This window comes from Fundulus heteroclitus, unplaced genomic scaffold (genome assembly GCF_011125445.2).
Source record: "Fundulus heteroclitus isolate FHET01 unplaced genomic scaffold, MU-UCD_Fhet_4.1 scaffold_48, whole genome shotgun sequence".
Taxonomy (NCBI): domain Eukaryota; kingdom Metazoa; phylum Chordata; class Actinopteri; order Cyprinodontiformes; family Fundulidae; genus Fundulus; species Fundulus heteroclitus.
Window position 1 is genome coordinate 2695288 of NW_023396901.1, and position 16942 is coordinate 2712229.

Below are 16942 nucleotides of genomic sequence, written 5' to 3' on the forward strand. Positions count from 1 at the left end.
TTTTTAAACACGTAAAACAAACAAAAGAAAGGAAACAATTAGAACAACACAATTCATTTCAGATCGGTACTATAAATGTAAGCGTACTGTACCATCCCACTGGTTAATAGTACATAAAAAATTCTATTATGTGGTTCTTGTATGGCTGCTTTGATTTTATGCAAATCAGGAGAGTTTGGTGTTGTAGACCTGATCTGATGCTGTCTGTTGCAGAATAAGAGAAACTCCCCTTAGATCAACATTAGCACCAACATGTTCTCTGTAGCTCTGCTGGCTGCTGGATCCTGTGACAGCCAGCCTCAGTCACTGCTGCCAGGTCAACGTCTGGCCATCAGCTGTCAGGTCTCCTATTCTCTGAGCAGCAATGCAACACACTGGATCAGACAGCCTGCAGGATTGGATGGAAAAGTTCAAACTACTAACACTCTCTGAAGAACAAGCTCAGTATTGACTTGGAAACTTCCAGTAAAACAGTGACTCTGAATGGACAGAATATGCAGCCTGAAAACTCTGCTGTGTATTATTGTGCCAGAGACTAACAGTGACACAAACAAGCAGCCCAACTGTACAAAACCCCCTCAGAGCCTGAACAGGTTAATGTAGGCAAATATGTAGGTCAAATACACTTCTGTATAAACAATAATTTTATAAAAATAAAATGTTTAAATAAAATATTTCGATCAATATTTGCACATTTGAGAAACACAGCGTTTTATTTCCCCTCCTGTTTTTTGTCAAATCTGAGAAGTTATTGAAATCTAGACATATATCAATGATACTTAAATCATAACATCTGTTCTGTTGGCTAGCTGAGCCACTGAATAAAAATCCCTGCAGGACCCAGTGGACTAACCTGCTCAGTTTCAGGCTGTAGATCATTACTGAAACACTTGTTTCAGACAGGCACACTATAAAATGACTGTTGTTAATCTCTGCTGTCAGTGTAGTCGGTGGTATCTCTGCCTTCTGTCTGAATCATCCTCCAACCATAACCCATCTGTCAATAATTAGGATGTGAAATGTGACGTGTAGGTGGCCTTTAAAGCATATGATGCATACTGATTGTGAGGGTAAATGGACTGAAAGTTAAAATCAAAGTAAATTAAAAAAAGATGACAGCAAAGTATAAGCATGTCAGAATAGTAGATGCAGTTTAACCAGATCCATTTCAGGTAGCAACTCTTGATTTGAATCCTAACTTTAACTCACCAGATTAATGTGAAAAAAATAAAGCAAAAAGAGACAACCATAAGTCCTGTACAATGCTGAATTGGCACCAGTAAAAGAGGGAAACACACGCTGTTACAGAAACAGCTGACGTTGTGGTTCATGATTTCCTGTTTATCAGGATTTCTACCAACAAGAGGCTCAACTGAAAAATTCTGGTTTCCTTCTTCCACAAAAACTGTTCACTTTGTACATTGGATCAGTTTCATCGGTAGGTATTTTTCTTAGGGAAGTTATTATGTCAACTTAGTTTTGGGAGCAGGGCGACGCCTTAGCCACACCTCTAATTAACCAATAGCCTACTACCCAGCTCACTCATCCCTCTCAGTCTGTAACGCTCTTTTGACATCATCCCCCCTAACCCTCAAACATCATCCTCATCCCATTTCTTTCCCTTCATCCCAGCCTGGAACACCTGCAGAGTTTAATAGCGTGGCTGGACGTTGCCCAAACATGTTGGGACTCCCCATTCCCCCTCCACAGCTCTGAACTTCCTCACTACCAACTCAAACAGTTTCCAGCAGGAGACTCAAGCGCAGCCCTCTGGAGCCCGGTTCACAAACAAGGACCTTTTACCCCTGAGATAGCTGCTTGCTCGCCGCCCTGACAATAAGCTTCACCCTGAAGCAACTTCTTCCAACCCGATGGCCCAAAGTCAACAAAACTGATACAATGGCACAGATTTGGCAGAGACTTAAGCAGGAGAAAGATTAATCATTTAAGTGGATTACTTATAATGTGTTTTTATTGTTTTGTTTAAAGATTTGACCAAGGTAATGTGTTGCTGATGTGTTTTGGGTGTGTTACGGTTATAACAAAGTTTCCTTCCAAAAGGGTTTTGTACACTAATGGGATATTAATGTTTGTATTTTTCTGGTCCGCTTATTACAGCAAAATAGAGCTTAAAAGTATTTTTAAGGAGTTTCCTATGTCAGTTAGCATTAGCACTATTAGCCTAGAAACATTAACATTTATAAAATCAAGTTTCCTAAAAGTTCTTTATTTTCACTAAGCAGATCATTCTTTAAAATATTATTTGCCAATACAATGTTTTGCCTAACTCAGATTTACATTTTGAATGGGTTGAACACATCCCAAACATGTTTCTAAATTAGTTAAACAGATTTTATCTCATTCCAAATTTATTAAGATGAACTTTGGCTCTTTAACTTGGATCTTCAGTGATCCAAGATTCACTAAATTATATTTGTGATGGTTTTCAGATATTCTTATTTGTCCTGTACACTTTTGTGTGTACATAGTTCTTTAGCTACTTTTAATTTTAATTTTGCTTAGTAGTTTTACTTAAGTTTCACTAGCCTATTAGAAAGGATTTGTTGATTGAAATATAGTGTTAATTTGAATAAACAGCATTCTATAGTGATGTTCTCTAGATGTTCATTTGTTTCTGGTAATAAATTCTTGAACTTGAAGAGAAGTTGTCACTCATTTATTCCATATATGTGCAGAGTTTTCTGTTAAAAGAATGCCAGTGCACAAATCACCCTTTCATCTATTGTCCTAATATCAGCTGTTTGAGCTTATGTTCACCAGACAACACCCAAGAGAACGAGAGTTCTTTATTAAATATTAAATAACTTAAAAAAAACACCTGTGATGGCATGACACTGGTTTCAAAAGTCCTGGATGATATACAAACTTACATTAGCTCAGATATCATTCTTGCATGTTTTTCATGTAATATTGAAAATGTTAAATGGAGAAATCAGAAAAAACACAATTAGAAGAACATAGACATTTAAGATAGGTATTATAAATGCAAGCATACTGTGCCATCACATTCGTTAATGCTACATAAAAAATCTATCATGTGATTCTTGTGTGGCTGGTTTGGTATTATGCAAATCAGAAGAGTCGGGTGTTATAGACCTGATGGGTTGCTGTCAGCTTCAGAAGAGAAACTGCCATCAGATCACCTTCAGCACCAACATGTTGTCTTTATCTCTGCTGCTGCTGCTGGCTGCTGGATCCTGTGAGTCTCAACGGGACAAACGTTGTGTGTCATGACTGAACTGAATATTCTCTGTTGGTAATGATATAGTTTTAATGTGTTTCTCTGCAGGTGTGAAGTGTGAACAGCTGACACAGCCAGCCTCTGTGACTGTGCAGCCAGGTCAACGTCTGACCATCAGCTGTCAGGTCTCTTATTCTGTGAGCAGCTATTCAACACATTGGATCAGACAGCCTGCAGGGAAAGGACTGGAGTGGATTGGGTACAAACATACTGGAGGTTCAAACTACAAAGACTCACTGAAGAACAAGTTCAGTATCGACTTAGACACTTCCAGTAAAATATTGACTCTGAATGGACAGAATATGCAGCCTGAAGACTCTGCTGTGTATTACTGTGCCAGAGACCACAGTGATAAAAAGAAGCAGCCCAGCTGTACAAAAACCCCTCAGAGCCTGAACACTTTTATTACTCACCAACCAGAGGAGGCGCTTTTAGACCACAAATGAATTTATGGTTGAACAAATCTGAACTTCAGAAAGTTATGATGCTTGTTGTACAACAGATAAGCAACAGGAAATCGCTCAACAACATGGTGAAAAATTGCATATTTTGTTTACCACTTAAAACAGCTAATTAACACAACCAACAAGAACAACAAAACAAAGATGGTCAAAAGCTTATATTTCTATGTCACCTTCCCAATGAGAGGATTGGGAAGGTGACAATTTATTTCCCGACAGTTGTCATATGAGACATATATAGGGATGGCAACTATATCTTTGAGATATATATTGGCTTAGAAGGAGATCAAGTATATCATGTAGTATTTCTTTTACAGTCACAATACATGTTAATCTTCCATGTTTATCTCATCTTTTTTTTTTTGCCCAAAAAATTTCATGTGAGTTAGATTTATGTATTACTTAAATTAAGAGTAACAGGATACTAACAGGATAGTTTGTTAACCTGCAAATTGAAGAATTCTGATTTAAAGACCTTCTGTGATGCTATGAGAAGAAGAGAAACTCCCCTCAGCTCATCTTCAGCACCAACATGTTCTCTGTTGTTGTGATGATGCTGCTGCTGGATCCCGTGAGTCTCCCTGACTGACTCAAAGCAACCTTTGCTTTTCCCCGATCTCACCCAAATTATTGTTTCATCTGGCTGTACAGAAGCAATAAATCACTAAAATACTGCCATGAAAAGACAGATTATTGAGTTTACTTTAAAAAAACTAATAAAAATAAAACAAGTTGGAAAATATTAAACATTTGGACATTTGGAACAATATGGATCTAATTAAATATTATTATGCTCTTCTGCTGTCTCAATACAAAGAGAATACATCAAATGTATGGATATAATAAATAACTGCTTCTGTTTGTTGATATAGCTCTTTTTTCTTGACCTTTCATGGGTCAACAGTAAGAACTCTATTGTGTGAAAGAAAGGAACTTCAAACTGCTGCCCTGCTTTCGAACAGCCTTTAACTGCGATGTCATTACGTGACGGAAACACACATGCATGATGTGATTCAAATCCGGCTCTACAGCCTTCTGAAATTAAACTACATGTTGTGGGTTCTCTACTCTCCAGCCATTTTTGTTAATTTCTGTGAAGTGGCCTCTGCTTATACGGCATGTCATGCAAAGGATTGTGGAATTCCTTTTAGGCTGGTAAGGGATATTGCAAGGATTCTTTGCTAAATTAGCCGCAGGTGGAAGCATACAGACTCCTTTTCTTACCTCCTTCCTTACTGACTGCACTATTCAGACAGCACTTGTCATGGCGACTGCTGATGAACCTCCGTTTTGGCTAAAGAGTCCTTACCCAATAAGGGTATTTGGATGGACCCTCAGTTCTCCCTCTGCTCCTGCCAGCTCACTGCACTTTTCCCCCTCTGCTTAATTGAATCTTTCTCATCGTGCCTGTGTAATTGGTTCCAGTTTTTACTCCTCCTGTCTTCCCTCCTATATATATACGTTGTCAGCTCAGCCATTACCATTTGCCAGGTCCTCTGTCTTCAACCGTTTTTCTACTCTGCTCTGATCTTCTTGTTGCCGTGCTCCTGATTCCTGTTTCCCTGTCACTGTGTAAGCCTTGTTTCATTGTTGAATAAATCGCCACTATTCAAATATGACAACGTATGCAAGAACAAATTTGTTTTACTACAAACACAGAAAAGCACACCACTCGTTTAAACCTTTGTTTTTATTATTGTTCCTGAGAGTTTCCCTGCAGGTAGGTCAGAAATCTGCATGAGACGATGGCATTGATATAAAGATAATGTTCCTTTGAAGATTCGGAACCAACATTTAATATAGACCACAAAAGATTTTTTTTGTCGTAATACAATAAGACAAACATATACTGTCTCAAAATGTTCAAAGTATGTAGTTGAAGACAGACAGAGAATCATTGTAACAGAAATATTTTGTTGACTTGCACAAAAATCTCTGAAAGCCAAATAACTTGTGGGTTTAAGAGACTAGTTCATGAGACCTGAAACCATTCAGGCTGTCTGGAGATTTGCTCACTGGTTTAAAAAATAAAAGTTTAAACATTAAACAGCAGCTGATTTTAGAAGTCCTAGACAATATAAAAAAATAACATTAGCTCAGATATGATTGTTGCACGTGTTTCATGTAATATCAAAATTGGTGAATACAAAAATCAGAAAAGGAACACAAATAAAACATTATTAATTAAAGACAGGTATTTCAAAAACAAGCATACTGTGCCTCCTGTTGGTCACTACTGTGTAAAAAACCCCTTTCCATTATGTGTTTCTGATGTAGCTGGTTTGGTATCATGCAAATCAGAAGTGTCAGGTTTTATAGAGCGGATCTGATGCTGTCTGCTGCAGAAGAAGAGAAACTCCCATCAGATCAACTTCAACACAAAAATGTTCTCTGTAGCTCTCCTGCTGCTGCTGGCTGCTGGATCCTGTGAGTCTCAATGAGGCAAAGATATGTGTGTCATCATCGAACCAAATATTCCCTGCTGGTAATGATAAAGTTTTAATGTGCTTCTCCACAGGTGTGAAGTGTGAACAGCTGACACAGCCAGCCTCTGTGACTGTGCAGCCAGGTCAACGTCTGACCATCAGCTGTCAGGTTTCTTATTCTATGAGCAGCTATGCAACTGACTGGATCAGACAGCCTGCAGGGAAAGGACTGGAGTGGATTGGGGGGAAATATACTGGAGGTTCAGACTACAAAGACTCACTGAAGAACAAGTTCAGTATAGACTTAGACACTTCCAGTAAAACAGTGACTCTGAATGGACAGAATATGCAGCCTGAGGACTCTGCTGTGTATTACTGTGCCAGAGTAGACCACAGTGACTCAAACCAGCAGCACAGCTGTACAAAAACCCCTCAGAGTCGGAACAGGTTATATGAAACGACCAGAGGAGGCGCTCCAACACAATTCATTGTTGAACTCTTAAAAGTAAATGTTATTTGTAATGTTATCACACAGATAGGAGAATATTTCACTCAAATGAAAAGTTAAAAAAGAATAAAACAAATATTGTCTGAAATTTAGATTGTTAGAAAATGTCTGTTTGACTGAAAGGAAGTGAAATAAGCTTTGTCTGAATGATCATCTCAGTGCTCCTGGGATTGTTTCATCCACATTAGAGCTGCAATCAAAAGATAGAAATATCCATAAAATTCAAACAAATTTCAAAGTGTCAGGGAGAACAATGGCTAATGTATTGAATTCTGATGTATGATTAAGAACAAACTAACAAATATTAATATTTGTCGATCACTGCAACACTTGGATCTGTCAGACAGCTATAAAAGGACTGAAGGACTAAAATCAGAGGCTGCAGCTTTTCCATGACTCTCTCATCACCTGTAAGCACACTTATGCATTTTTGAGGTATTGTGTAGCAATTCTTTCTTCATATTACCCATAATTTACTTTTAAATCAACCACTGCTTTGGTTTGTATTACTGCCTATCTATTTTTTTAAATGTCTAAAATGTGGTGATATAACAGCGACACATTAACTGAACACACATGTTTTGGGTTTTCTTGTTTGTTGACCTCATCTTTGTTCAGCAGAAAGCTTTTCTTTTTTCACTCTTTTTCAAATAGCTGTAGAAGGTATAACATAAAAGTGATATATTGTTTTTTCTTTGATGACACATTTTTGTACACCTTCTCTAATTCAACCTGGAAAGAGTCACACAGACAGAAAAGGCAATTTGATTTATTGACATAAATCAGCGATAGTTCTTTGGTGCTCTGACCCCGCAGAAGACCTGAGAGATTCGAATGGATATGATCTTGGACGTTGAGTTTTCGGATTAGGATTAGTGAAATCTTCCCCCCTGGGGTCCGGACATTAGTGGTGGAGGTCGGAGGGGACAAGGGAGCAAGGAGGAGCCTGAGAGCGCTAAGGAGGAGATGGGATGGAGGTGGGATAAAGCTCATCTGAGGAGCAGGAGAATCCATAAATAGAGGGCTGTATAAGCAAAGTTTGCAGGATGATTGGCTGAGGTAGGAGGAGGTCCTAGGCAGATTGGCTGGATCACAGGCGCATGAGGAGGCAGTCAGGAAATGCAGGTGAGCTTTCCAGTCTGAATTACCATTTTAACCCCATTTGTTTTAAAATGACTTACTCAAGTTTATTTTTTTTCTAAAATGACCTGTTTTGATATACTATAGAAATAACTTGTTTATCATCCCTTTATATTTTATAATGTCACATGTCTTTTCACGTGAAATCTAAATGCAAGGAGTTTTTTAAATGGTACGATGAAACATAGATGCTGCATTATTACACACTGTCAGTACATTAAATCCCTCCTTCTCCATTATCAGGCAAATCAACAATCTCTGCTGTGCATTTCTGTCCTGCTGAGTGGTTTGTAATCAATGTCTCCAGTTTCAGGATGAGGAACACACTCACTGTTCCCTTTGATGGCCTCTTTCTAGAATGTACATTCTTTTGTTTTTAAATTTTGAATGTTACAGTGATCAATAAATGTCAGAACATTTGTCATTTCCCATGTTATTTTCACCTGTAGCTCTTCTATTTCCATCACATCAGGTTCTACAGGACAGAGTATGGAGTCCATTTAGTCTAGTCCAAAGATGAAAAACCTTGGAGAGACTCTGAGTCTGTTCAAATTTTTTGTCACATTGACCAAAATTATCGAGTCAAAGTTCTCATGGTGAAAAAAAAATTCTATTAAAATCACAAATACATTGTTAAATTCAAACTGCTAATGCAAAATTTTAATCAAACAAAGTAGTCAAAGGTTTTTTAAAAAAAAGGATGTGCAAATCATTGTAGATCTAAAACATGACAACAGTTTTGCTGGTCTGCCAGAATAGTACCCTGTTTTTTAATTATTTGGGGCTTGATTGAAAGAAATATTTAAAGATGTGTTATGAACTTCAGATCAGAGAACGCAATATTCAAGCTAGACACGCAGTTGCGCTTTAAAGCTTTATTTTTAAAACAAAGCAAACAAAATCAGATATGGGGAGGAAAATGTCCAGATTGGCGCAGGCTGCTCACAGCAGGAGATGACAGACAGGAGAAAGCAGACAAGAACAAAGGGACTGGGCATGAATTATGGTCAGAGCAGTCTAAGGTCATGTCCACAGTCAGAGAGCCGATGAGGTGTCCAGCAAGGGCAAGGCAAACAGGGAAAATCCAAAAAACTTGAGACAAGGTCAAAAACAGGCAGACAAGGTGACTATGGGAGGCAGGAATAAATAAATAGAGTCCCAGGTGAAATGACTTAAACCTTATTCACATCAGCAGGTGAATGAAGTAAATTGGCTGGAGCTATGGTAGAGGGTGCAGACTGAAATAAACATGAATGGAGCTCAAGAAAAATACAAGGACATAAACTGACAACAAAAACACAAAACTACATGGAAAAATGAAGGTAACAGTTAATTAAGAGACAAAAAGGTAAAGAAATACAGTAATGAGAAAAAAACGTATAGCACATTGTTATAAGAATTATTATTCTGAAGTCACTATGGCCTCACACCACTCGGACATAGGAGGCCTGGAGACATGATGTCTGTGTATAAGATCCACTGTTGCTGAGTGCAAGGCTGAATGCTGCGTAGAATGATTATTGTCTATGATAGACTGTCTTTGTTATGTCTCAAACCAAGGCCACGGTGCAGTATTAGGGGAAGCCCAAAAAGCGAGGCAGGCAGAGACAGGGCAGACGCAGACTGCACAGGACCGTGGGGTGCGATTTACTTCCCATCTATGTGAATCTCTGCTCTGTTTCTCAATAAAAGTGCTGGAACTTTATCACCGCCGTCTCCTCATTTAGTAAAGATGGGAACTCAGTTACTATTGTTTAGAATTCCACCCAAAACTCCCATAACAATTTGGCGTAAACGAACAAGATCTCCGACCGACGGGCCGGGGAGTCCGGGGACAGGAGCTGCTTTGGCCGGCCCGGAGAGGTTATCCGGCCTCTGGTACCCCGAATGGATTATCAAGGGATGTGGAGGAGCTCCTGGTCTCGGAGCGTCTCTGGGCGTCGGCGCGAAGATCCGAACCTTTCTTTCATGAGACGGTAAGGGGATTATTTTCCAGCTCTTTTAAAAACAAACGCAATTACTCAAAAATGCTTGCAAGCTTTTAAAATTTAAACCCCATTTAAAGTATACCTCGAGAAATTTTAAAATTTAAAACTGTAAACCTAAAAGGTAGTAAAAGTAAAAGCCGGTAGAAATAATAAATTATATTTAATCCTTAAGGCATATAAAACAGGATTCGCAATACAGAACGGTGACTAAGGTTTTAACATTAAACTAAAATTCAAAATTTAATTAAAATACGTTTTCAGCTGAAATACAGACTCTCATGCTGGGAGGAGGAGGGGCAGAATGATTTTCACCTGAAGAACGGGTGACCGGCTGAGCAGTTTGCAGCTGGTCAATTAAAGTCCTCTTGTCTTGGTTTTGTACAAGAGGCTGTCCACTTCTGTTGTGGATGAAAGCGGCAGGGATGCTTAAGTCCTTGACTGTTGCGAAGACGTTCGCAGCTTTGATATGTTAGGACCCCGACCATTATACCAAAAAGCCGACCATCAGATGTGAGGCCTTTCATTTAGTTGGTCGGTCGTGCTAAGGACGAGTAGAAAATAATAATAAAAACACAAAAAAAGGATAAAATAAATAAAAACATACAAAAAAAAAGTCTGGATGCAGAAGAGTCCGTGTAATGGGTCAAAGGCAGAGTTCTCAGGGTCAAGCCTTGCCCCAGGGTGGGAAGTTTGATTTCATGCTGAAAAGGTATGGGCCCAGAAGCATGACATGCATAAATGATTTGGAATGATTTGATTAAACATGGACATTTCTCACATAGGGGTTATTATTATTATTATTACTATTATTTTATTTTCTTGCAGTACTGCTACTAAATAATAAAAATAAAATTAAAAGAAAAAAGAAAAGCGAAAATTGAATAAACATGAAGTAAAACATGAAGTAGTGAACCTTATGGCAATATCCAGACAACAAACCTAATATCTGAGTATGGCAAGACCTATAAAACATAGATTTTATTTCTGAAATGTTCTATACAAATAAACCTGCCTTACCACTGCTTTAGCATCAAAGAATTCAACTTCTGTGAACTTCCAAAAAATGTTCTTTATATTCTTTCAAGGAAATATTCAAACTATTTAAATGTAGAGAAACTGCAACTCAAAAAGTCCGGTCACACTGTGAAACTATTAACTATTAATTCCTGCAGCACATCTGCTGTTACCTGTTGAGTGTAGGACTCTGTGCCAAAAGTATTTTATTACCATTTTCTAAAATACCTTCTTTTGAAGCTTCTAACCCTGTTTTAGTCTTCTGAACAAAATCCATGAACAAAGCTAAAATCTTTTAGCAAAATTCAAACTTCAGAATCATCCCATACATTTTGGAAAACTAATAATCCATGCGCTGTTAAACCCACCACGTGGTAAACTTTAATATACTTGAATAAACTACATCATGATCAATAGAGTACACAACAAAATGGCAATAAATCAGTTCAGATGATGAAAAACACAATATTAACATAAACATTGTACTTTCAGAGTTACTGTTTCTGGATGCTGTGATAAAGGACAGCACTTCCTGCAATATGTGGTCAAAGATCCTGACAGGCAGGATTGTCATCATGCAAATGAAGTGTTCTGGTTTAAAGTCTTGGTCTGATGCTGTCAGCTGCAGAAGAAGAAAAACTCCCATCAGATCAACTTCAACACAAAAATGTTCTCTGTAGCTCTGCTGCTGCTGCTGGTTGCTGGATCCTGTGAGTCTCACTGAGGCAGAAACTTTTACAGCATGATCACAATAAACTGACTGATCACTGTTTATGTGGTAATTATAAACTTAAGATTTTCCTCTACAGGTGTGAAGTGTGAACAGCTGACACAGCCAGCCTCTGTGACTGTGCAGCCAGGTCAACGTCTGACCATCAGCTGTCAGGTCTCTTATGATCTGAGCTACTGGACAGCTTGGATCAGACAGGCTGCAGGGAAAGGACTGGAGTGGATTGGGATGAACGATATTTATGGAAATTCACGCTACAAAGATTCACTGAAGAACAAGTTCAGTATCGATGTAGACACCTCCAGCAGCACAGTGACTCTAAACGGACAGAATATGCAGCCTGAAGACTCTGCTGTGTATTACTGTGCTAGAGTAGACGACAGTGACACAGTGACACAAACCAGCAGCAGAGCTGTACAAAAACCCCTCAGAACCTGAACACGTCTATTACTACTAAATGACCAGAAGAGGCGCTCTTAGACCTCAAATAAATTTCCGCTGTTCTATAAAATAAATACAGTTTTCTGTCTTGGTTAATATTAAGTCACATTTTAAAAGCAAATAAAACAAAGTAAAACCAATAGGAAGGTAGACTTTGCATTTATTTTCTTTTTGATGAATCTTTGTCTGTGTCAGAGACTAATAATCCCATATATCAGGAATAATATTTGTTTAAAATGATTACACACAAACAAATGCTTTTTCTTCAAACCCAGATGTTAAGAAAACCAAAAGAGTAAAATTACAATGCATGAAATACATTATTTATAAGGGCCTGACGGATGCAGCTGATACCAGCAGAGAGGCAAAACAAAGGTGAGCTGTAGTCATGAAGTAGGAATTACTGTTGAATCAGGATTAACTTGTATTATATGGTTTTATTAAAGCATATGATGGTATCTACAGCAATAGATTTTAAATGCCATTATATTTCATATTAATAGAAATTTTAAACTGAAGCTTTTCGTTAGAAGTGAGACCATCTTCATCTTGTTCAGGAATTACATCTGTGCAGAGTGAGATTGATGAGACTTTGACATACAGACTTGTTTACTAATTGATGGGTTGGAGATGACAGCTTGCAATGAAAATTCAGTCTGTCACCCTGTTTGATTCAAAACTAGCAGAAAAAAGGCTATAAAAACAACAGAGCCTGCATCAATGTGCATACATGTCTATCAAATCTATAAATATCTTTCTGAATTTGTATTAAAATCTTAACGAGGAAAGAAAATACTTTCTTTCTCTGTCTGATCTAGAGACAAAAATAGAGAGATAAAAAAGACATTATTGTGGTTTGAGATTTCCTGTTTTCCAGGGATCCTGTCAACACGTGGTTCATCTGTTGGTTGCTGTCTGCTATGCTTGGATTCAGGTATCTGAGTTCTCCTGTTTCAGATGATTGTAAATAGTTTGTCTTTGAACAGATTTCCAGGTAAATGAGTCTTCATCGTCTCTCAGAGACCCTCAGTCAGATCATCTGGTTTCTCGTTTACTGGATCAGACAAGCTGAGGGAAAAACACAGGAATGGATCAGGGTTGGCTGGTCTGATTTTTTTGAAGTAACACTGTTGTTACACTAAACTGAGAACTGATGAGTCAGGAAAACCAATACATGTTTAAAGCTTAGAAAGTGGAAGAAAAATCAATGTTTAAAACATTCTTCCCACCATAAAAATAAAGACTTTCTTATTACAATGAAAGCATTAAAGCTATTTTCAATGTTTGTGTTGGAGTCTGGGGGTTTCTCCCCCTGCTTTTGGCTGCTGCTTCCTTCAGTCTCCACAGGTGGCCTTTGAGAGCAGGGTGACTGAGGCCTGACAGGTGCAGCTCGTTACCTCATCAGGCAGGAGGCTTAAAAGGAGCTTGATGCCAGCACTTCAACACCAGAGTGTTAACCTTTATGTGGTATGCCTCTAGCCTGCTAGCCTCTTGCAATTGTACCAAGAGGATTTGCCTTACCATCTCTTGTACTCCTTCTCAGGTAGCCTTTGTGTTCTGGATCCCGTCTCCAGAAGCTCCCCGGTTCACTCTCAACTAAACTCAAATCAACAAGGACACTCCCTGCTGTGTTTCCTGCCGGCTTCCTCCTGGCCTTCTCTTGAGTTCCATGCCCTGGTCGAACCCTGCTCACCCTCCAACTGTTCCACCTCTGGAGAACGGGCACCTAATCGTTCACCACTGCCACTCCTCAGACTCCACTCATTCCTCCCTGGCGATTCCACTCATCTCCTTCAGTAATCAAACCTTTATATTTGAAAATGCCCTTAATCCATTCCACCTCTAACTGCCTTGTCATCCTCTGCTACACAGCTGAAGAATCAGACCCCAGCCCGGGACCTCTAACCTCCAGTTATTGTTTTTTGAAAATAAACATCTTAAACATTTCCCAGGCTCCTGAGTGTGTTCTGCATGTGGGCCAAAAGCCTACCCAAAACCATGACAGAATCTACTGACAGATCACAACGTAAGTTCTTGATGTTTAATATGCACCAAAGTCAAAGTGTTGTATGCTAATATCAACAATAAATCTGCTGGAACCTGTTAATATTAAAATGAACATTTATTACTTATCTTTCTGCTGAATTGTGCCATAAACCTGACAGCATTTGTAGATTTTCATGAAGCTTTGGGAAACTGTTAGGATTAATACCGTTATTGTTGAGAGAAAATTTCTCATACAAGTAACTATCTCATGAGTGAAGTTAGAGACTTATCACAATTTTCTTTTACTATATTGCTTCAAACTAGAATCAACATGTTTATTACAAAAATTATTCATTAACAAAAAAATTGATGTAGACAATGTGATACATTTACATATGATATATATATTATGTGCTGTCCTCACCCTGAGTTTTCGATTTAATTTCAGCAGCTAGACAACCAGACAACGACGCTCCAATAACCAAACTTCTTTTTTACTTGTTTATTGAAGAGTGGCCTCCAACCACTGCTAAAGAACAAATTTTGTTTGAAACACAACGTAAAAGAAGCCAATCAGCTTAATTCCACAACTGTTCAGTGTTGCGTTCCACCAACTTGGATCTATATTTTTTCCTTTTTGCATCATCAAAACAACATAAGAAAATATCCATCAGGGGGCGTTCTAGTGCGGTTTTCAACCTTGCTGGTAGCACATATTGTAAGTGCATTTTTCAGTTTGTTTTGCCTCATTTTTATATATTCCACTAGCATCTGTCTGCACAGCATCCAGATAACAGAAGTCACGCCATAAAGACTGTATACTGTAAAAATGAAGACTGGTAAAATATATAAAAATCATTAAAACATGTGTTCATACCAAAATATTTTGCTGAGCAACGTTGAAGCAGTTAAATGTCTTAAATATTTGACACTTTCAGAAATAAAAGCACTAAACACACAGCTGATCTTTTTAATAAGAAAATAAAATTCCACAGTTTCATCATATAAATCTAGAAGAACTCCTAACATTATGATTCATTTAGAAAGCAACTTTTTTTTTGCTAACTAGGTTTGACATACTGTGAAACCATTTAGTATTTTTTTTTAAATCTTTTTCCAGTTTAAAGCATAAAAAGTAAAAGGAAATCAATCTGCCCTTGTCACAGTAATGTTTCAGCTTAAGGTATGCTTAAAACTTAATGTTTTATTAGAATCAATTGCAAACAAACTTTGTTTTGAATGCACTCTGTGCATACAAAATGACAATGAAGTGTGTTTAAGTCTAAATTATGAGCCTTATTTCCAATACAATCAAGGCATTAATTTGACGTCAGTTTACGTTATAAATTCATCTTCCCTTAATTTTGTTGAAAAAAGAGACAAATATTTATGCAACATGTGGTCAAAAGTGCCAATTGCTTTTGCCTTTATGTAAATTAGGCGATTTAAAAAATGTTGCTCTCTGCTGCAGAAGAAGAGAAACTCCCTTCAGATCACCTTCAACACCAACATGTTCTCTGTAGCTCTGCTGCTGCTGCTGGCTGCTGGATCCTGTGAGTCTCACTGGCAGAAACATTTACGACATAATCTCATAAAAGTTACTGTTTATAGTTAATTGGTTTTGCCTTTATGTAAATTAAGTGATTTAAAAAAAAAAGATATGTTGCTCTCTGCTGCAGAGAAGAGAAAAGTAAGATGAGAGAAGAGAAACTCCCATCAGATCACCTTCAGCACCAACATGTTCTCTGTAGCTCTGCTGCTGCTGCTGGCTGCTGGATCCTGTGAGTCTCACTGGCAGAAACATTTACAACATGATCTCATAAAAGTTACCATTTATTGTTGAGCTTATTCTGTTTTGATGTTTTTCTCCAAAGTTGTGAGGTGTGAACAGCAGACACAGCCAGCCTCTGTGATGCTGCAGCCAGGTCAGCCTCTGACCATCTCTCTTATCCTCTGAGCAGCTATCTAACACACTGGATCAGACAGCCTGCAGGGAAAGGACTGCAGTGGATTGGTTATGCAGGTGAAGGATGGACCACACGCTACAAGGATTCATTGAAGAACAAGTTTGAGCATCAGCTTTGTTTCTTCCAGCAAAACAGTGACTCTAAATAGACAGAATATGCAGCCTGAAGACTCTGCTGTGTATTATTGTGTGAGAGCCACAGTGACTCAAAAAAGCAGCACAGATGTACAAAAAAATACCTCAGAACCTGAACAGTTTGTATAAACCAACCAGAGGGGGCGATCCAAGACCATTAAATGTTGGACTGGTGAAAGTAAAAGTTATTTACAATATTACCAACCAGACAGGAGGACATACTGTGAAGCAACAAAGTGGTGTTTCCAGATGACCTGGGAGTAGTTTTTTTTTTTTTTTTTTTTTTTTTTTTTTTTTTTTACATGTTAGGATTAATAATAATAATAATTAAGTTATAATTAAGTTATTATTGAGAGACAATTTGAAAGAAAAACATATGTTTTGAGACATAATTTCCCATTTGGTCTCTTTTATCAGTTAATTGATGTACCACTTTCCTCTGCTTAAAAGAAGAGCGTGGAGAGACGTGCACCTGTTGCCCGTTGTGCCTATGGGGCTCAGAACTGCAACCTATCAGTACGGTGCTTTTTGCCTCACCCTGTGAATTTTCATTGTGTATTTAAAGTTGATAGAAAGACTAACAATGTCACACATATTCATTAAATATGTCTGGCAGACTGTTGAACATCAGCATGTGTGGTACATGTGTAATGAAACTAATACAGCTATGGGCATGCACTAATGGGTCGGTGTGTTCAACACAGCACCATCAGAGGTGAGGCGCAACTCATCGTTGCTTCACCTCGCCCTCCTCCTATTTATTTGAAAAGGCATGCTTAAATTGAGCAATTTTTGACAATAACATTGAAAACATACAGAAACAAATTTACAGAACTGTCAAGCAGAAATGTAATGTTAGTATTTTAATCCTCATAATAACAGGTA

At 38.1% G+C, this 16942-nt stretch overlaps 1 gene segment (V, D, J or C); it reads left to right on the forward strand.

The window, feature by feature from the left end:
* Positions 1 to 6107: 6107 nt before the first annotated feature.
* Positions 6108 to 7654, forward strand: LOC118560762. The segment is given in 3 exon segments: positions 6108 to 6150; positions 6242 to 6596; positions 7528 to 7654. Coding segments are annotated over 3 exon segments (525 nt in total).
* The last annotated feature ends 9288 nt before the right edge of the window (positions 7655 to 16942 follow it).